Source organism: Neopsephotus bourkii, unplaced genomic scaffold (assembly GCF_033783945.1).
Source record: "Neopsephotus bourkii isolate Nb327-2 ecotype Australia unplaced genomic scaffold, CSIRO-AGI_Nbou_v1 NB_951, whole genome shotgun sequence".
NCBI lineage: Eukaryota > Metazoa > Chordata > Aves > Psittaciformes > Psittacidae > Neopsephotus > Neopsephotus bourkii.
Window position 1 is genome coordinate 2875539 of NW_026901445.1, and position 21600 is coordinate 2897138.

Below are 21600 nucleotides of genomic sequence, written 5' to 3' on the forward strand. Positions count from 1 at the left end.
AGAAAGGGAATGAAAAGCGTAATCCTTTTAATCTTACTTCTCCCTATAACCTCTTTACTACCTTGATCTTGTCTTTATCAGCATTTAGACCATATGTGATTAGGTGGGTTTTTAATTCGTATTTGTGTTTCAGCTGGGTTAATAAAAAACAGTGTACTTAGTCCAATTGAAAACTTGAAGGCAGGTACCCTAGGAAAGGGTTGGTTTTGAAATGGTAACATTTGGCATAAAAAGATTATTTGGTCTGTAAATAGTAGCAGCAGCAAAGCAACTTACCTGAATTTTATTTACGTATGTGTTAATATAATGAGGACATAGTTGTTTGACTACAGTTTGTTTATAGGAATACCTACAAAAGCTTTAGATGTTAATGTCCTCCTGATTCCCAGTCATGTGTTACTGCGTGTTTTCCATATTTTCTGTCCCTTCTATAGCTGAGATCCAAAAACTGCCCATGTAATTATTCTTGTATTACTTTGTAACTGCTGCTAGTGGTAGTTGAAGCCCTTTTAGTTAAACTCCTCTGATTATGCTGGGAAGAGCTGGAGTGCTCATGTGGTTAAATCTTGCCCATGTCTGGAGGAGATAGAGTGTAATTCTTGTGATTTGGGTTGGGGTTTTGTTGTTTTTTTTTGGTGGTGGTGGTGGTTTTGTTTTTTCTGCTTCAAAAACCTGATCTAAATTGATTTGGAGGAATATTATGTAGGCGGCCTAAAGGCTCAACCATATTTAATACTGAAACAGTTTCAAAGCAGTGCCATTAGGTACGGGAGATTGGGAAGTTTAAATACGGGTCCAGGAGTCCAGTGCTGGCAGTCTTTCCTGTCTGTCTTTCATAAGGTATTCCTTATCTTGGGGGTAAGTGGGGGAAATTCCAGATAGTGGAAAATCTAAGTGAAAGTTACCAGTATATGTTGTTTCCATTTTTTTCTTTCTTCAGTAAGTACTAGAGTATTTAGTGATATGTTAAAAAATAAAATTTCAAGCCTACATGCCATGTAGACAACATGATATTTTTTGTTTATTTTTGAAAGAGTGACTTGGATTCAGTAGATGCTGATCATTTACTGGCAGGTGTTCTTCGTTAGGTTTGCATGCAATTCTTGATAAGAAACAAAAAAACAGTGTTTATCCTGCTGAAACTTTCTTAGTAACTGATAAATATCTCGCGAGTCTGCATGGTAGTCAGCTGTTGTATTACTTCTTACAGGAAACAAAATCCATGCCTTCCTGTCATGGGAATGTGGTACGTTTTGGAGTTGTCCTCAGTAAACCTGTGTCACTGAATCATATGACAATCTTGGCATTAGTCTGCAAACGAAGTGTTACTCTTTTTTTTTTTTTTTTTAACCAAGTAAAAGCCAGTGACATCAAGATACTAAAGCTTGTTTAACTTTTTCTGTTTGCTTTGTCTTGACCTTGGTGCTCTCATTGTCATAAGGAAATTAAGCAACTGTGTAAGTGAAAGCATGAGACCTTTATTCAACCTACTTTTCATCTCTCCTCCCTTCCTTTTAGTGTGAAGATTTTACGTGAAATTGATGTGCTTTTTATATTTGAAGTATTTTGAGTATTTTTAGGTGGTCTGTTGAGTGCCAGTAAGTGGCAAAATATCAATATGTTTAGTGAAGTATTTTAGGAAGCAGAGATCCTGCATTATTTTGTGGAGATTGTCATGTGTTAATACTAGGAATCTGTGAAACCTTTCTAAATTTTGAACCTCTCAGCTGTTATGTACTTCACTATTACACTGCCTAAAGGTGAGTAACAGTGGAAATTTGGTTTTAACTGCGGGCATGATAATCAGGTGTCTGGAAAAGGTGGCAGTTGACGTAGCTTAAAGGATCTTGACACTGAGATGTAATAATGTTATTTTTAATTGCAGTGCAGCTTATGATGCTATCCTTGAACGAAATGTTGCAATCAAGAAGTTAAGCCGACCGTTTCAGAACCAAACCCATGCTAAAAGAGCCTACAGAGAGCTTGTTCTTATGAAGTGTGTTGATCACAAAAATGTGAGTGCAGTGTCCTGCTTTAAATGTTAAAGAGTTAACTAGAAGGTTATTCTTTGAAGTCATAAAAGTGCCTTTAGAGGATGACATCCTCTGTAGATTATAGAGATTTTCATTGTGTAGTTGTATCTCCATGAGAAGTACAGAAGGATCTCTCAGGAGAGCTATTATTGACTAGTTTTAATACCTGCCCAATCTTTAAATACCCCTTCAAACTCAGGAAGGGAGTCAGTGTTACATTGCTACATTTTACAAGCAGCTGGCAAATACCAATACCATGAGTGGTAAGTGTGTCCTTTTATTTCTGTGGCTGCTGCTAGACAAATAGGAAAACAAAGGCTGTAATAATTCTGTTGCACCAGGTTTTTTTCTTTATGCATGAATGAGTTGGGAATCTTGTGTTGTGAGAATAGGAGCTGTCTGATGCTTACAAAGCTGTGGAGTAGAGCAGGTTATAGAAAGATTTGGTCTACATCACAAGGGGAGAGAATAATAAATCGTAAATTTATCAGAGTTGAACTACAGAAGGCTGGTATTGTCCCTTTTCTTTTTCAGAGTTGGCTGTGTGCAGTCTTCCTTGCCTTCCCTCTTAATTCCCCTTCAGTAAGATAAAATGGCTGCTAGGGAAGGAAACAGTGATAGACGACTTACTCTGTCTCTTAGCTATTCAGGAAAATTTTGTGTATTTTCTGTGTCAATGGCAAAATTGTATCTCTTATGTAGTCTGTCAGTTTTTAATTTTATTTTTCCTCATAAGCAATAAAAATGTTACCAGCTCTCTTCAAACTGCAAGTAGGAGGCAGGGGAAAACTGACTAACTTCCTTAGGTTTCAAACTTTTAGTGTCATCTTATTAATGCACAGAGTGTTTTTTGATTATGTGATTTGTGGAGAAAAAGTGCTCCTTCTACAATATTAGTATCACAGCATATCCTAATATGGTTGAGCCACTGAGCACCTTGAGCTTCAATGTGTACCAGGAGGATCTCATCAAAATAATGGGTATCAGTTTTGAAATGTTGACTTTGCAACTTTGCTATTGCTGTGGTGCAGTTATACTTCCTCTCCCTCTTCCTACAGATAATCGGCCTACTGAATGTGTTCACACCACAAAAATCCCTGGAAGAATTTCAAGACGTGTAAGTCTGATATGAAATAAAGCTGGGATTTAATTTAAAAAATACACAGAAAGATGAACAAGGGAAAGAATACAATAAAATGACAGTATTACTTGATTATTATTTTTTTTTCTTCTTTTTTCATAAGCTACATAGTGATGGAGCTCATGGATGCAAATCTTTGCCAAGTGATTCAAATGGAGCTCGACCATGAACGAATGTCCTATCTTCTTTACCAAATGCTGTGTGGTATCAAACATCTTCATTCAGCTGGAATTATACATAGGGTAAGTGAACTTAAGTGAGGATCATTTCCATTTCACCTGGTTTGGCCTTGGGTACTTAAAGACGGAAAAAAATAAAACATATCAGAAAGGGCTGAAAGGAAATCATCACATTTCCACTGTAATTCTGGAATGAACTTTTTCAATGTTTGATTTGATAATAATCTGCACAGAACAGATAACAATTTTTGAAGTGAGTTACATTACCTCCTCTGATTCTATATCATGCTCTATTTTAGTAGTCATAGCAGGAAAGAATATCTCAATGTGTCTCTGCCTTTACTGTTTTGGTAACCAAACCTGAAATCCCATCTTCTGAAAGAACTGCCCATTGTATTTTACTAGCAGAGTAATGAATAAATATCTGAAGTCTCCAGATAAAGAGATAGTGATGAAGACCTGTAAGTGGAACTCTCATATACCTGTGTGTCACAAAACATTCACTCAGACTGTCCTCAGGCAAAACTGAGTACTGCTTTTTAAGTGGCATGTGTGTGTTGCAATCCAGTCAAGACATCCTGAATTTAAGTTGGCCTGTTCAAGTTGAACATTTCATATATATATTTATATGTACTGTAAAGTTTGCTTGAGATGGTCTAGCTATAGCTTTTCAGATATGATCTCTGCTATTTTGGGAAATTGTAAGCTTCTATTTCTGCAGTGCTACATTTTTCATTATAATCTTTTAGAGAGATTTGAAAGTTTTAATTTCTGAAATTATGCAGAAGTTGTAATTAAGCATATTAAATATGTGATGCTTTCAGACAGTGCTACATAGTCTTCCTCATGGGTGAAGTACACAGTAAAGCAAATCACGAATGGCAATTCTGAGCACTAGGACAGGAGTTGCTATGTTAGGATGCTTGTCCAGTTCAGTAGTCCACCTCATTGTGACTGACGTGTTGTACGGCTTGCAAGTATAGGCATTGCACTCTGTGCTTCTTGGTGGACACTGAAACAGGTCAGTGGGCTTCTTGTGTTATTCTGGGAATGGTAGGCAGGACTAGATTACTTCACTTGCTGCAGTTGGGGTATTGTATGTTACTGAGGTTATGTAGGTTTTTGTGTCCTAATGCATGTGTCCATGAGATTGAAATAAGGGGTTTGTATGCAACTTGACATTTTCTGGTCTCTTCAGTAACTGGCTGTGCAAGATTAATGTTGCAGGTTCTCCTAGGTCATCTTTGTTTTTTTGAAAACTCCATATTTTATGGACGTGCTCGAGTAGGTAATGTAAGAGTGTCTCTTTCTGTGCATCTTGGTGCAGGCAGGAGGGAGCTTCTAAAACTTTGCTTCAGGGACAGTTTGTGCTCCTTTAAAGCAGGCATCAGACCCTCAAGCCTGTAGAAGTCATGGATAAATATAAACATTCATACATTTATAAAAAAGAACTCCCTACTCAGGTAGTTGGGCAGGAATAAAAACAGCTTTGAGGATAAAATTCCTGCCTCTGTAGATATGGGTGAAGTCTTTGAAATGCGACATTGGTACATGGGCTGAGCTCTTCCAAAATAAGCTATTTTGGATAAGCTATTCCAAATAGACTATAGGTCCAACTGCTGTGTAAATAGTAACATATACATGCATGAATGCTTTTGAAGAACATGGGCAGATACATTTCACTTTCATGTCTTCATGGTACATTTTCAGCCTATAGTTTCTTCTCAGACTTTGCTAAAAGATTAGGTATGTTCAAGCAAAATGTTTGCATTGCTTACCTGCTGTGTTTGTTATGCCTTTATACTTCAAGGTGTAAAGTATCAAAATCCTGTTTCCTTGTGGAACAAGTCAAACAAAGCCTCAGAAGACAAAGAGGGCATGCTTGGAAAGAGGTCATATAGTAGCTGCAATAGTAACTCTTTATACCACTCTCCTGGGCTTTCAGCACTACTGTCCTTAATGTCTAAAGCTTATTAGTTTATTGAAACTAGATACTCCTTAAACATAGTCTACCTTAGTGTGGCTGCCTGTGGAGCATTCTGTCTGTGAATCTAGTGTACTTCTTTAGTGTCCTCTAAAGCTTTAAGCTTTTTTTTGTGTTGGTAGTTTCACATGGTGTTTAGCTGGGTTCTTCTGCTTTTAATACAGCTGTGATAATCTCAGCAACTTTTTGAAAGCTTGCTGAATGAGTGAAATTACAACAATTTGTGTATGTGCCTGCAGCACTGGATGCTGCCTGCCTGGTTTTTTTTCATAGCAGACTGGCGGCACCAAACAGGGCAGATACCAAACACAAAGAGTTTTAGACAATTTCAGCTGAAAGTTGTAGGGGCAAACTTAGCTGCCACATCAGTGGAGAAGGATTTGATTTTGGTAAGGATCTGACTGTAGTTTTACACCTGCTTTAACATATGATGGCAAATTAACATTACTGTGTTCAAAATATTTTGCAGAGACAGCAAGTGTAGAAGTACACATTCATTTATATTTTAGGGTCTGAAAAGGATGGATGATCAGCATTGCAGAGTTGCGCCTCACTGGCTTGCTGAAGGACATAGTGTCTCATTAGTCTTGCATGGAGGCTCTGAAACACTGCATTCTGCCTGATTTTGAGCACTTAACGAAGGTGCCTAATTATGGAAGCCCTTCACACAAATCTTTCTTTAGATTTCTAGGCACTGACATTTTACCTTTTTAAGGTTAGGCAAGATACCTTCTGCTATAGGTTCTCGATATATTTATGCAGCCTAATTAACCTGATCACTCTTACAGGAGCTTTTGAGACTGTGTTTATTTAAAACATAAGAGGTTTTGGTCGGGCATGAATTTGGATGCTGTGTAAGTCAACTCTTACCTTCATATTTTTGACAGTTCTGTATTGCAAATTACATCATGTTCCTAGGCTTTATGACAGCTACATGGTGTTCAGAAATTAAGGATGGACAGTAATCCGTAAGCTTTTGCGTTTTGTCCTCATAGTGATTTTTCTCTTCCAAAGTAAAGATCTTCTAGCATTTCTAGTGTTATTCCTGTAGCTTCAAGGAGGATGAGTATAGTTAATACTAAAGGCATGCACCTGGGACTCAGCCTCCACATAATAGAATTGTGCAAAACTGAAGCTGATAGGATTGTAGCAGAATCTGAAACATGCATATTAAATAGCTGGAATTCCTTATAGTACTTGAATTTGTTCATAGTGTTTAAAATTGTTTAAGTCAAAGTTGTCTGCAGAGTGTTTGTGTGTGTGAAGTGAATGCATGAGTATGTGAGTATGCAAGACTTTTAATTACCCATTAAAATTCTATTGTTCTGAAACTCTTTTGTGGCTTCCTGTCTAATGCAGTTTTCTTAGCTTTCTGAGGAGTTGGCTGAAAGCCATACAAGTACAAATGAAAACTAGTATATCTTGCAGATAGCCACATTTAAGTCTTTATGAAACAGTGAAAGATAGGGCTGCTTACCAAATGCCCGCAGCCCAGATGCTGGAGTTCTGTGCAGCATCTCAGGTTTTTCTCTCATTAATCTTAGTAAGAGTGTAGGCAGAAAGGATCCAGGCCTTATCTATGTCAGTGTGTGTGCTATGAATGATTTTATGATGGCAAAGTTATTTTGTAGTTACTCTGTAATATTTGCTTTGTGACATTTGGTTGTGTGTAAGGTCCTCCTGAGATAATGAACGAGTATGCCTGTGTAGTGTTTGTATAAGTAGATGTAAAGCCACTGTTGTTACTGTAGTTTTAGGGTTCAGATGAAGAGAATACCGTTGCCAAACTTTGAAGATGATCTGAAACTCTACCTGGGGATTTCCCACTCCAAAGTAATGGTTGTGTTAATTTCTGGCAGTTTTTCAATGATGCCTTTTGGGTTTGGTCACCAAAATAAGTATAAAACCAAGTCCTACATAGGAAACTAAATCTGTGTGAGGATGGGGGTTTTCTTCCTGTTTGAGGAAGCATCTGCACTGGTTCAAAAGAGGTAATGCAGCTTCAGCTAGCAAAGGAACCTTTTGGTTTTTACATTCATGGTATAATTTTAATAATTCTTGTATCAAGATGATTATTTCATCAAATTATTTCAGCAGTTGTCATGTTACTTGTGTTCTGCATCATAGTAAACTGTTTACAGTGACCAGTTTCTAGATCTTTCCTCAGAGCTAACATTTCTTACTAACTTCAATTTATTTCAGACATTGCTAACCTATCTTGGAATGTTAGTTGTATTTTCCTTCTTTAATTGCTATATAAATCTACAGGCACATTAAGGGAGTTAATCTGTAGTGTGCTGAATGCACATGAATTAATGCAAGAGGAAAAGAAACCGCCGTTAAGCAATATCCTAGTTGTATATGTGGGGTTTAATGTTAGCAGTATTATCTTTTAAAAATGTGAACCACAGAGTACTTTGTGCTTGTCTTAGCAGTCATATATGATGTTTCTTTTTAAAGGATTTAAAGCCCAGTAATATAGTAGTAAAGTCAGACTGCACTTTGAAGATTCTTGACTTTGGACTGGCCAGAACTGCAGGAACTAGTTTTATGATGACGCCTTATGTAGTGACTCGTTACTACAGAGCACCAGAGGTCATCCTAGGGATGGGATACAAAGAAAACGGTCAGCAACTATAGTCTTTCTTTGGCATAGCTTTATCTTTTGTTTGGCACACCACATTTTACATGTTAATGTTTTTTTTCAAGGTGTAAAAATTTTATAAATTAGCCTTGTGACCAAAATGCAGATTCTGGATACACCAATTTGTTTATTCAGCTCAACCCATTAGAAATGTTTGCATTTAATAGGGGAAGAAATTGAGGGCCTTGTTTGTTTAAAAATCCAAATAACTTGCCTAGTAGATCAAGTTTCATCCAAGAAGAACTGGAAATACATTTTCTTAATTTGTGGTATATACCTTGATGTACCTCGACCTGACTTTATTCCTGATGAGGATGTAAATTGTAATTCATCAGTAAATGTGTGTCCTAAATTTAATGTTTAAATAACTGTATTCAGTGGAGCCTTTCAGGACATAGGTAACTTAAAGGCTGCTGAGGAACAGACAAGTTAAAACTGCCTACTGTGGCAGCCAGCCTACTTCAGTCCTGTTACACTAAGTCCTTGCTGAAAAAAAATCTTGAGATAAGAATGTAGATAGTACCTTCATGAAGTATCATAGATTCTTTGGGCTCGATGGTCCTTGGATGAATTCTAAGGAAATTGGCTTGTTTTGTCCCTCTGCTTGCATGCATCCCTTGTCTTTATACTCACTCTGTGGCCCTTCTCTCAATAACTTCTGTGAGCATATAAGGAAAGGATACAGTATTTGAGGGGAAAACATGATAAAGTACATTGCAGCTCCTGAATGAAACAGCTAGTATCCTTTAGGAAACAAAAGTAATTTGTCATTCCTGAAATTCTGTTGTAGTGGCCCCAATTCTGCTGCCATTTCATTGATCTGCTGTCACTGTGGTCAGTTCTGCTCACTTGGTGTTTCCACCTCAGGCAGGCACACTTCACAGAGGCCACCATTTGCTCAAGGCGTTTTAAACCCTCTACTGATTTGTCTTCCAGAAAGGCCCATGAGATGCCATGATGCTTGAGGCTTTGTTAGCTGTCTCCTGGTGATATGAGGCATGGCTCCTCAGGTTACTGACACAACTGGGGCTTGCTCTCCTTTTCAGGATTCTTAATATAGTCTGCAAACTTGCCTGGCAACTGCATAGCATTACGGCAAAGTAACTTAAGGTTGTGTGTAACTGATAGCTGCAATGTGCATAGAGAGTTGATTTTCTTACCACTTATAAAAGCCAGGAATAGTAACTTCTATCAGTGTTGACAAGGAAAAAAGCCATTTCAAAGGAATAAAGATAGGCCTTTTTTTGGAAGGCTGGGGTTTTTATATCTGTTTGGATGGTTAGTTTGCATGAGAGGGTATATGTTCTTCAAATGGCCTCCAGGGCTGCCTGTTTTTCCCATAATTTAGAAGTCAGGAGTTGAGTGGATCAAGCTTAATGTCATTTTTTTTTATTTTTTTTTTTAAACTGCTGAAGTTCTGTAGAAAGCATATATTTAAGTTTCATTGTTTTATCTCCAGACTTTATATTGGGCAGTTTAGAGGGACTAGATAAAAGAACCTAAAACTGTAATCTGAGTCATGCAGCTGTCTTACAGTAGGAATTGGTACAATGGAAGTCACAAGCTTTCTGATTTAGCTTTCCCATTTTACATTTATCTCTGTAAGTAATTTTGACTTGCAAAAGTGTGAAATATTCTTTCCACTAAAATGTTAATTAGGTTACAATTGAAGTTAAATAGATTGTGTTCTAGAGAACCTTGTCATGCTAGTGACAGTCCTGTTCCTTAAGCAAGCATGTTTTGTTTTGTGCCTCAGAGTATCAATAAAACGTTACTTTCATATGAAAAACTATCTTGTCTTTGCAAAGCCAAACACATGGTTCTTGAGTTGAGAGTCACTTCTGGAGGATGTAAATTTGTGGGCTGAGTCAGAAGTCAGTCTGCATTTCCGTATCGACTGTTCTTATTAAAAAGCTACTACATAAATTGTTACTCTTCTAAAGCACTGCCTGATCAGTTTCCTTACTGTGGAGTTACCCTGGTAGGGAGGCAGATATCAAGGATGTACTTACAGTAAGAACCATGGGCCGTCTGGAGTTCTCACCTTTTAACATTGATGCCTCTTTTATCCCTTTAAAACTCATAGTTAAATTACAAGTTAACTTATTTTAGAGTTAAATATTGAAAATTTACAGCTAACTAATGGTTAACATGAACATTCAGTTTAGTTGAGCAAGGTCATCTGGTAGCTTTATGCCATTTCAGTGCCTTACTGAACTTAAGTGGGAGGATTGCAATGTATGTTTTGATGACTGAGATACGTACTGCAGAGCACTGTTCTTTTCGTACTGTATGATACACATAGGAAATTTTACTTGTTTTAAAACTCGCAAAGATCCCAGACAAACCAATTATAGTTAACTTCTTCATAGGTTTTGATACTGAAGAAGATGAAGCACATTTAAGTATATTACATTAAGAAACCAGGCCTTGCAAACTCAAGAAATTCAGAACTGAAGGACACCAAAACTGCTCGTGCACACATACCTTAACATACTTTGATTTATGTGTAGTTATTTGCATCATTATCAGGAAGGAAGCTCTGAAAAGCAAGGAAGCCCCTAAACCATCTGAAGCAAATACTTTTAACTTTCCTAGTATGCGCACTGGTTTAACTTCCTTTGCATGTGCTGTTTTTTCTCTTAGTATTATAGAAAATAGTAACTTCTTTCCAAACAAGTTTTTTAATAAAAAAAATACACTCTGACAAGCAATAGGTTTTTAAAAAGATTTTTCGAGTCTGTAATGATATTGTACACAGTCTTTTATAGATTTATACACAGGAGCAGTTTGCAGTGTACAACTAGTCTAGCTTAATAAAGTTAGAGACCTGAAAGTAGGCAGGCTTTGATTAATGAAAGCAGCAATCCAAAACACCCCCAAATATCGTAAATTTGGTTTTGTAGGATGACCAGAAGAATGGTTTCTACTGTTTTTCGTCATCTTTGAAGTAATTTGTCTTCTGAGGCATGAAGATAAGTTATTGACTCATGCTATTTCTCTTCCTAGACCTCCATGCAATTATGGGTGTCATTTTTATCATGTTGGACACAAACTAATTATGACAGAGTTGGGTATGTTTTGGTTTTTGATAGCAGCACATTATTTTGCAGGTGAAAAAGCCAACTTAAAGAATTTTATTTTAAAAGTCAAATGCAAAACTTGGCTGCTGATCTTTGGGTCTCTAAGCCAAGGAATGTGTATTTTTTTTAAGTATTTGAAAAGAATTTTTTAAGAAAAAAACACCGCTAGTCATAAAATATCGTCAAACATTTTTTTTAAATGAACCAGGCCCTTAATTTTGACCTATTAATATGTACAACTATGATCTCCTATCATATGATTTAGATCCTATTTTAGAGGAACTATAAATAAGGGGGAAGGAATATTTTCAATAAGCAGCAACATTATTTGCTTGATACTGTTGAGCTCCTCCAGAGCTTTTACATGTGATTTTTAGTATACAACTGTTCTCATAAAAGTATTTATAATAGTACAATTTCATTATTATGGTTTCAAGAAAACTTGTGCATCCAGAGTTAATAATATCTCTGAAAGCAACCACAAAAGAAATTGGCATACCTGTGAAAAGTAAACTTTTTCATCTTTGAGTATGTCTTCTGAGTGATTTATTTTAAGGTATTGTAGAAAATGTGTACTTTGTACCACCCCCCCCAAAAAAAAAAAAAAAAAAAGATTTTGAGGTTTTCTTTTGTACAAGATGTTATTTCAGCATAACTGGAAAAATATTTTTAAACAAATAATTTTAACTGAAAATCTTGTAGGAGCATACTAATATTGTCATTAACTGATCCTCTAAAATTCTAAATGATCTTTTACTGATTCTGTTTGCTTTTTATTTAAAGGGAGAGAGAGATGCATGGTAATCTGACTTGTTGAAAATACTTCATGGCAAATTTAAATTCCTGTGTAATAACCAATTAATTCTCCTCCTAAATGTTTAGATGCACAATTTTTTTAAAGGTTGCTACTTCTAAAATTATTCCTACAAGTACAATGGAATTATGTCCCTGAAACATCTTTGATGCTCCAATCTAGTCTATTGGCAGAGGTAGCTTTGCAAGCCTCAGAGCTTGGAGAAGCTCTTGATTCCTGTGTATCCCTCTCTCTCTCTTTCTGCTCTAGCTCTTGCTCTAGCACTGTGTTAAACAAAAGGATGTTTTTCTGCCTTGCATTTGAGACAGTTAAAAGCTAATCCTTATATATGGTGTATTTTAAAGTGTTTTCATTGATTAATATATAAAGACTTGCTCTTCTTCCTGTGCTGTCTCTGCAGTTTATAGAATGCAGTCATGTTATGCTTCTTTTAATTTTAAATGACTGTTTGCTTTGCTTTTCCTTCTTTTTGTGCTACAAACATAGTGGATTTATGGTCTGTGGGGTGCATTATGGGCGAAATGGTTTGCCACAAAATCCTGTTTCCAGGAAGGGACTGTATCCTTGTGCTGCTGCAGCAGGTTGAATTAGTTAGGAAGTGATTAACCATTTTATTGATGTTGTGTCATGAAAATGCATATTGTACAATTTTTTTTATTAAATGAACATGGACTTTTCTTGTGATATACTTAAAAAAAAATTAAGAGCTTCATTTATATTCAGGCTGCATCTAGCAGTAGGACATAGTCTCTGCTGGTCCTGTAGTTAGCATATGTTCACCTTCACTCATTTTCATTACATACGCTTTTTATAGTCACTTCATGTTTGTGTGTCTAGATGTTTTTATTTACTTTATTTTAATAACTATCTTTTATGTTAATATCATTGCATTTTGTTTTCAGTTGACATTTGGTCAGTTGGGTGCATCATGGGAGAAATGATCAAAGGTGGTGTTTTATTTCCTGGTACAGATCGTATCCTTACCTTTGGCCTGGGATGTAGTTGTAAAGGGTCAAAAGATACTGCAGCAATATAGTTCCAGATTAAGGTGGTTCTAATTTGTAAAATTCTGGTTTTAAACTGCCTTTTTTAAATACAATTTACAAGTTCATTATTTTGCCTCCAGGAAGCTGCAAAAATTTCTACAGTTATACCATTTAAAGCAAACCCACAACATAGCATTAATGTGTATGACTGTCTTTAGAGATCAGTACTAAGTAAGATGAACAAAATACCACTTGGGCAAACAGGTTTATTTTTCCTTCCTTCTTTTTGTTTTCCTCTTTTTTTTTCTTTTCCCAGTTTAACACAGTGTCTGTCCATTGCTTTTGGGTCTTGTCACATTTAAGACAGATTGTTTTGTTTTGTTTTGTTTAGGTGCTATTTTACTGGTTCACATGCATTGCTTTTTGCTTTGGAGATCATTTATATGTAGTAACTTACTAATCTTGTTTACTACCCAAGCATGTTAGCAGTTGTTAACTGTTTACATTCCATAGGAAATGTTTACCAAAAATTCCTAACCTGCTTCATTAGTTACACTCTGGAGTTTTGTATTTCTGCATGCTGAAATGATCCTGCAAACAGCTTTCAGAAATATCTAGCACTTCTGTCTCTCTGTTCCATGAATGGCTTTGTGGTATCTGTGTGTCCTGTGAACAATACTTCAGACAGAGGGTCTGCTCCAAGTGAATATAGCTGAAATGTCTGGATCATTACTAAAATTAGTGGATCTAATTGGAATTTGGCATCTTGTTTTACTGGTGGCTACACATCAGAAATCTTTCCTGCTTTTGCTGCAGGTTAACTGTTTAATAACTGATACAGTCCTATTTGGGATCAAGATTGGGTGAAAATTTTGAGGCACAGTGAAGAGATCCACAGCATTCTTCCTTTCACACAGCTCTGTCATTGCATGAGCTGCACCATGCTTAGCTTTATGCATCTGGTTTGCTAGCATGGCTTTTCAATTTAAGCTCAGTGCCGTACAGTTTCAGTACTTCTTTTTTTTTTTTTTCTCCCCAAGGCCTGTACTAAAACACTGTAGAGATTGAAAATCTCTATATAAATGTCTGCTGTTAAGTTTTAAGAACATAAGGAGGCCTGCTACATCTGACTGAAGTTTTATGTAGGCCAGTATCCCATTTATGGTGGTAGCCAAAGAGAAAAAGTTGGGGAGAATATATGAATAAGTGCATATAAATTTTTACCTAAGCTCTCTCCTGCTATCTAACCATCTGCAAGTAGGAATTCCTGAGCCAAATATTTTCTTATTCAGTAATATGTTTTAAATTCTTGTTGAGAACAAGTCAATCTCCACTGCACCTTGTGTAAACTTCTCAATTAAAACGTTCCTTATGCATCCTTGAAACTCTTTAACTTCTGCATTTGAGTCTCTGACAAAATTGTAATTGATATGTGGGGGCCAAGATTCCATCCTCTGTGTGCTCACTGGTGCTCAGTGTTGCATGTTGTTGGTGACAGATCACCAACTTGGGAAAGTCCAGCTGGGCTGAGGTATCAAGATGATAATGAAGGACAAAGCATCTGCAGGGGTAATTCTTACGAGTAGCTGGAGTACGGTGAATATGTGTTCAGATTGGGAAGTGAGGTCTTCTCCAGAACCTAAACAATGCCTTTATTTAAATTTGTTTAATAAGATTTAGTGAGCCTTTTAATTTTCTGTTTCTCAGAAGTATATCCTTTGCTAGTGTAATTACAATTTTGAGTAAAATAGACGTTGCCTTGACTACGTTATCATAGTCTTTCATTGTTCCACTGTTTTCTTTAAGATAGTTCTAATTAATGATGATGAACTTGATATTTTAATTTTCTGTGTTTTGTCTCTGTTGGTTATTTCATGTGGTTTTAACATAACTTTCTAGCCAAAAATTAGACACAGTGTTTTTCTTAGCTGTATAACCTTAGATATTGATCAATGGAATAAAGTTATAGAGCAGCTAGGAACACCATGCCCCGAGTTTATGAAGAAATTACAGCCTACAGTCCGAACTTATGTGGAGAATAGACCTAAATATGCTGGATATAGTTTTGAAAAACTCTTTCCAGATGTCCTTTTCCCAGCTGACTCTGAACATAATAAGCTTAAAGGTAAGCTCTATCTTCTGTGTGTTGTATATGTTAAAAGTTTTACAACTGTGATGTATTGAGCATTAGCGTATCTTGGTTTTACTCACTGTAACATTGTCTGTCTAAGGATTTAAATACTACAATATAATGGGAGTGGATGAGCGTGCTGGTGTATGTATGCTTACCTCCACTTTCTCATTTCTAAAACAGCTCCTATTCTGGAGATACCTTTATAAAGAAAAGTAAATATATACATTCCTCTCATGAATCATTCCAACATGATTTAGAGTGGTAGGAAGATGGCTTGGAAGTTGTGTAGGCAGAGCAGGTCTTCTTTCTCTAGGGAGGAGAATAAAGGTTTTATATTCATAATACATATCCTATAGTTACTGAAATAACTCATTGGTTTGAAAAGTCATCTACTCAGTAGAGTCACAGACTCACCATATTTTCTGTGAGTAGCAGGACATAACAGTTTTTTCTCCATAAACTCTGAGAGGGGTAATAGGTGTTTGTCCACTACTATTCCAGACAAGGCTATCCTGCAAGCTGAGTTATATTTTACTTAAGGATGTCTAAGGGGTGCTTATGCTGCTTACATTATATACTATAAGTAGCTTATGCTACTAAGGGGTGCTTTATGCTGAAAATGTGTAGTGAAACATGTCCAACCCCTTTCTCACCTGTGTTGTTCTCTTCAAATTTTTTCTTCCATCAAATGGACCACTTTCCTAAACCCCAAATTACATCAGGGTTGCATAGATACTAAATTGGAATTTGTTTACTCTAGGTCTCCTCTCCTTAGGGGCTTTGAAATACTGTTCAATTGCACTATGTGTGGCACTGGTCTAAATAGAAAATTTCACTTTTGCAGCAAGTCAAGCAAGGGATTTGTTATCAAAAATGCTGGTTATAGATGCTTCTAAAAGAATCTCAGTGGATGAAGCCCTGCAGCACCCATACATCAATGTTTGGTATGATCCTTCAGAAGCAGAAGCTGTAAGTTCTTGTTTTAGGTCTCTGATTAGGAAGGTACTGTACTAAAGCAAACTTGTGATGCTTGATACAACTGCTTGAAAGATTCTTGATTGATCTACACATTTCACTAGAAGCTTAAATGAGCCATAATCATTTTTATTGACATGGATAGACTTGTTTATTAGAAATAGTATTAGGAATGGGTGCAAACTGAAGTACCTGTATGTGTGTATGTTCATGTACAATTGCATATAATCTCCTGGGCATATTGCAGTGCATATGAAATCTTTTATTTAGGGTTCTAATTTATCAAGCTTCAGTTATTTGGCTTGATTGTCTTTGGTAGGTTTCTGAGGTATTTACTCCTGGGTGAGAGAAATATTTTCATTAGTTGCAGCAGTTGATAGTATTCATAAACTGTGTTTAAGCAAAATCTGAATATGAGATTTTGAGCTTTCAGTCATTAACACTGATGAGCAAAGGGGCTAATTGAAAATTTTTCTGAAAATTCATTTCAGGAAAATTTCAGCTTGTGAAAAAAGTATCCTTTATTTAAAAAGGTGGTTGGTGAATGTGGTTGACCCACTAAGAATAGAAAAGGATGCGCGATGTAAATGGTGACATTAGATTTCTGCTGATCTATAATAGCTAGAGGGAAAAGTTAGTAATTAGCAGTAAGTAGATAAAAAGGGCTGCTTGGGCTGTAGGTGGGTGCATTTAGGAACTCTGACCAGACGGTTCAGTTTCTATTTTAATTCTTACAATAATGCAAGCAAATCTGTTAGAACTTTAAAACATGTAGCAGCACCTAGAAAATAGGCCAAGTCCAAATACAGGAGAATGTGTGACCATGTAAATACAGTATTTTTTAGATCAGGTACATATTCTGAGTACCAACTTTAATTTTTCATTTGTTCTGGTTTATATTCATTTTAATTGCTTTAACCTGAGTTAGTTTTGTTTTTCAGCCTCCACCAAAGATACCAGATAAACAGTTAGATGAGAGGGAGCACACAATAGAAGAATGGAAAGGTAAGAAAGACATTTTAAGTATAATAAGGCTTTTGGGAGTAGGCTAGGTCCCAGTGGTTACTGTTGTTAAGGTTCTTCTGAGCGACCTAATAGTATGTACTTAAACTGCATGGATTGGCAAGGCAAAAGATCAGTGCTTCACAAGCTCTTGAGTGTTGGGACACTAAAAATTTTCCTGCTAAGGTGCTAAGCTTTTGTAGTGAGCTTAAGTCCTGCTCATTTCAGTCACGTTTTGCAAATTACAAAGGCAGTGTTTCTAGGGAGGGTAACTCTTCTGGACCAATTGCTACAACTGAAAAAGATGCAAGAGCTTGAGTAATATAAGTCTGAAGTAGAAGCACTAGTCTTCAAGTGAAGACCATACCAGCAGTAACTACACTCCTTTTAAATCAAGCAGAGGATTTGAAAGAAGAAGTTATAAGGAGTGTTAGTGATAGGCAAGGTAGTTGAAGTTACAACTGGTGTGGGAGATGTTGATGGTTATCAGCTATAAGATCCTGAGGAAGTACCTGAGTTTGAGGTGTGGAATGGGTAGTAGAATAACAGAATAGTTAGGGTTGAAAAGGACCTTAAGATCATCAAGTTCCAACCCCCCTGCCATGGGCAGGGATGCCTAACACTAAACCATATCACCCAAGGTCTTGTCCAACCTGGCCTTGAACACTGCCAGGGATGGAGCATTCACAACCTCCCTGGGCAACCCATTCCAGTGCCTCACCACCCTAAGAGGAAAGAATTTCCTCCTTACATCCAATCTAATGTAGTATGACATAAGTCTTGTAGCCCCAAGAGCTTTGTCTTTAGTGTTCAGTACCAGTTTAGTATCTGTATTTCCTAGTCATATATGAGTTGTAAAATGATAAAATATAAGGGGAACATATTTGTTACTTGGAAAGCTTATGCTTCATTTTGAAAGTGCTTCTAAAAGGGTGGTGTAATTGCAGAGGTTTTAGTTCTATAAAAACGCAGATCCAGACTGCAGGCTATAAATGCTGCACTTAAGCAAGAATTTAGTGCAATTGAGCGTTCTAATACTTTGTACTGAAAATATCCAGAAACGGATATCAGACCTCTATAACCTTTTTATCCCCAGAAGAAAAAAAAGGCAAGGCAAATGTTTTGTGAATCATTTTTGACATTGCATTGTGTTGGCTGGTACTGGACACCACTACCACACTTTTAAGTCACTTTCTATTAGAAACTGACTTTAAATCGTAAAGGCAGAGATAAGGAAAATAGTGGAAATTCCTCTTTCCAAGCAATGTTATCTCCCTTTTGAGGCAGATATGCTGAGGATATTTCAAGCAATATGGAGTTACTTTTGAGACTCCCCCAGCCCTTGAAATTGTAATTCTTAAATGCTTTTTTCTTCTAAACTGTTTGTACATTGCATTAGTTTGGTAGTGACAGATTAGAAGTAGTATTCTGACTGTCAGCTGTTATGAGTTGCATTTAACATGTTTAGTCCCTTTTTTCTATTGTTACGTCTGTAGATTCACAGCTGAAGTATTTTCTGAGTAATAGGCTGCCATTAGCCTAGAAACCTTCTGGCCAGTACACAGGGTGAATGATTGATATGTGTTAGAAGCACTTCTAAACTGTTTAAGGATGAGGAATTTCTGTAGCTGGAAAATAAAGTTGCTTTCATTTGGAGTGGCTAGTTATGTGCCAGCATTGTATTGCATTTTGGGTGATCTGGACCTTTAGATGTTGCTGAAGAAATTTGTGTCAGGAGGATGGCAGTGTTGTATGGACTTGTTTCTACCTATTCCTTTGAAGCCTGCTGATGACTTTATCTGTACCAAAGAATCCATTGATAAAAACTGAGTGATTAAGACTCCATTTATCCTCAGGTCCTGAAGCAGCCTGGACCAAAGAGTCTTAGCAGTATCAGTGTGTTCTTGAGAATGCCAGAGCACTGTAGCTCCAATTTAAAATAATTGTACATTTTTATATCACTTGCCAGTTGTTCCATAGCCTACAGCCTGTTGTTCAAACCTAATTCTGAACAGTACTAAATCTGTTAAATTCGTGTATATTTTAATGGGAGATGTATTATCAATCCAGTCTTGGATTTGCAAATTCATTTTTTGTCTTCCTTTCTCTGCACTTTCAGAGTTGATATACAAGGAAGTCATGGACCTGGAGGAGAGAACCAAGAACGGGGTTATACGTGGACAACCAGCCCCTTTAGGTTGGTTACAATAAAAGAATAGTACAAAGCTACATTGAGTTGTAGGTCAGGAGGGAGTCAAGCTGTTCAAGATATTCGGGAGTAACTGAACTCAAACATACGGCTCTTAAATTACCAGTAACCCCTTAAATTCTTGTTGACATATTTCATGTTTGAATTAAATGTATGGGGTTGACACCTCTTTTTATTAATCTGTTAAATTCCTCTATTATTGTCCCTGTGTAACTGATGCTTCATTCATTCATTTCAGTCCTCAAGAAATATCTTGGTAGGTAGTAGTGCTCTACTGCCATAAGCTGATTTGATGTGTAATGTGTAACTGGTATGCTTTCAGATAAAGATATAACCACTATTTTCATCTACTGAGTAGACGTAGCAGTAGATGTAATTTCTAGGTGGGAAAATTACAGAGCACTTTCAGAAACTGTTGCTGAATTTTGGAGCAAAATATGCCCTTTAACTGGCTACTCGTAAGACTCATATGCACTGCTGAAAAATGATGGTAAAAGTTGGACAGCTACAGTGGAGCATGCTCAGAGTTCACTGAAGTCCAGACTCTGAAAAAACACTGTGTATTTGAGATTGAATGTATGCAGTCTGTCTGGACACCAGCTGTTACCCAACCTGAAGGGGAGGATCTGATGGGGGAATAAATCCAGGCCCTTTCTTCCTTTAATAAAATATGTAGATATATTCTAGCTTTGCATCTCAACATTTTGTAGGGCATCTCATCTCTGGCTTTATGCAGTATGGCCTTTCTGTGATTTATGCAGGACTATCTATGATTTTTAACTTTCAGCCATCAGCATTTACTGTGATTTGACAGGTGGTGTGCTGTGTGAGTTCTGTGGTTCATGACATACCATTCATTAAGGCCTGTATTAAAGACTTGTGGATTTTATTTGACAGTAGATTGAAATATGTCTTCAAACTTGCCGAAACAGGGGAAAGGCATAACTATTAGGAAGAAACAGACTAATGCAAGTACTGAACCATGCAACTGTATCTGCAACTGATTTGCTGTTTTGTTTCTCATAGCACAGGTGCAGCAATGATCAATGGCTCTCAACATCCATCTTCATCGTCATCTGTCAATGATGTGTCTTCAATGTCAACAGATCCAACATTGGCCTCTGATACAGACAGCAGTCTAGAAACCTCAGCTGGACCTCTGGGTTGCTGTAGATGACTACTTGGTCTTTTGGGGGGTGGGAGGGGGGTCCTTTTAGTCATTAATAGGGCACCTTTAAAATTCGGTGGTATTTTTGAGTGTTTTTTCAAAAATAATCGTAGAATTCATCATAAAGTGCTGTAATTTTAAACTGTAAGTTGTGTTAAAAGCAGCCACTTTTTTGCTGTAATTAACTGTAAAATATTAAACCTGATAATTTTTATTGTGGTTTTAAAATCTGCATATTTGCTTTACTATTATGCTGCTGATCTTTTTTTACTGAATTTGTAAGATTTGTTTTATCAAAGCACATATTAATGTTGTGGTCATTACCATATAATGAATTATTTAAGATTTTATAGGTTTTCAATTTTTTAATTAGAATTTATTCCAGATGTTTTGTTCATGATATCCTTCAAAGTTTTATGCTTGGTCATATGTTCATGTCCAGGTGAAGGGGGAGGGAATTCAGTGCAGCCAGCTGTAGTTTGGGCATACTACTCTGGTGCTGGCAGTGAACAGAATCCTCTTTTATTTTGGCCACTTGCCTGTAATACTTCAGCAAAAACAACAATTAGTGAATTTTTTTTTTAGAGAAACAGTATACAGTCCTTGGCAGAGTAATCGCATCTGAACAGTTTTATGAACTTAAGGAAGCAAAGCATATCTTCAAAGCTGCAGAAATATCTAGCTTAACAAAGTAATATGATATTTTCTGCAGAGTTGTGGCATGCCAAATCTTGTGATTGCCATAAAACACAAGGATACTTCATGAATAATACATTGCAATGCCAATAAACTGTTTACTTCTAGCTTGTAGCCTGTTTCTGTACACACAAAATGAAGTGTATCCAGGATGTCTAGACTGCCAAGAGGGAAAATGAATATGCTGTAGCTATACTTTCATGTAATACGTGATTCTTGGGAGTTCTATTTCTTGCTAATTTTGTCTATGAAGGCAAGTGCTTTTTGGGTAAAAGAGGGAATGACACAAATGCAATGGGGCAAAATGTCAGCTGTTCTTTCTCCACCAAAAGTAACTAGTTGCTAAAAACCATAGGAGAACCTCAGGATTTCTGTAGCTAATGCATTAAGTGAGCAATATATGCCATCCAAAGGAGGGAGAAATAATGCTGTATAAATTAATATTTATCTTCTTCATTTCACCATGAGACCAGTGTAGCAGAAATCTTAATAATGGTTCATTTTAAGTCATAAATATTCAGTAGTTTACAGCACTGATGCTCCAGGTTTCAA

General features: G+C 36.6%; 1 protein-coding gene across 6 annotated transcripts in view; it reads left to right on the plus strand.

Annotated features, from left to right (window-relative positions):
- MAPK8 (mitogen-activated protein kinase 8) overlaps nt 1–21155 on the plus strand; it is a 166641-nt gene extending 145486 nt beyond the window's left edge. For 4 of the 6 annotated variants that reach the window (XM_061358817.1, XM_061358818.1, XM_061358819.1 and 1 more), the window contains exons 3-12: nt 1886–2015; nt 3092–3150; nt 3278–3416; nt 7798–7963; nt 12781–12852; nt 14807–14989; nt 15843–15967; nt 16915–16978; nt 19095–19172; nt 20216–21155. In XM_061358817.1, coding sequence (XP_061214801.1) covers nt 1886–2015; nt 3092–3150; nt 3278–3416; nt 7798–7963; nt 12781–12852; nt 14807–14989; nt 15843–15967; nt 16915–16978; nt 19095–19172; nt 20216–20361 — 1162 coding nt within the window. In that variant the 3' untranslated portion in view covers nt 20362–21155. Of the gene's footprint in view, nt 1–1885; nt 2016–3091; nt 3151–3277; nt 3417–7797; nt 7964–12364; nt 12437–12780; nt 12853–14806; nt 14990–15842; nt 15968–16914; nt 16979–19094; nt 19173–20210 lie in introns of all 6 variants that reach the window. The other 2 variants (XM_061358816.1, XM_061358820.1) reach the window with 2 other exon arrangements.
- The last annotated feature ends 445 nt before the right edge of the window (nt 21156–21600 follow it).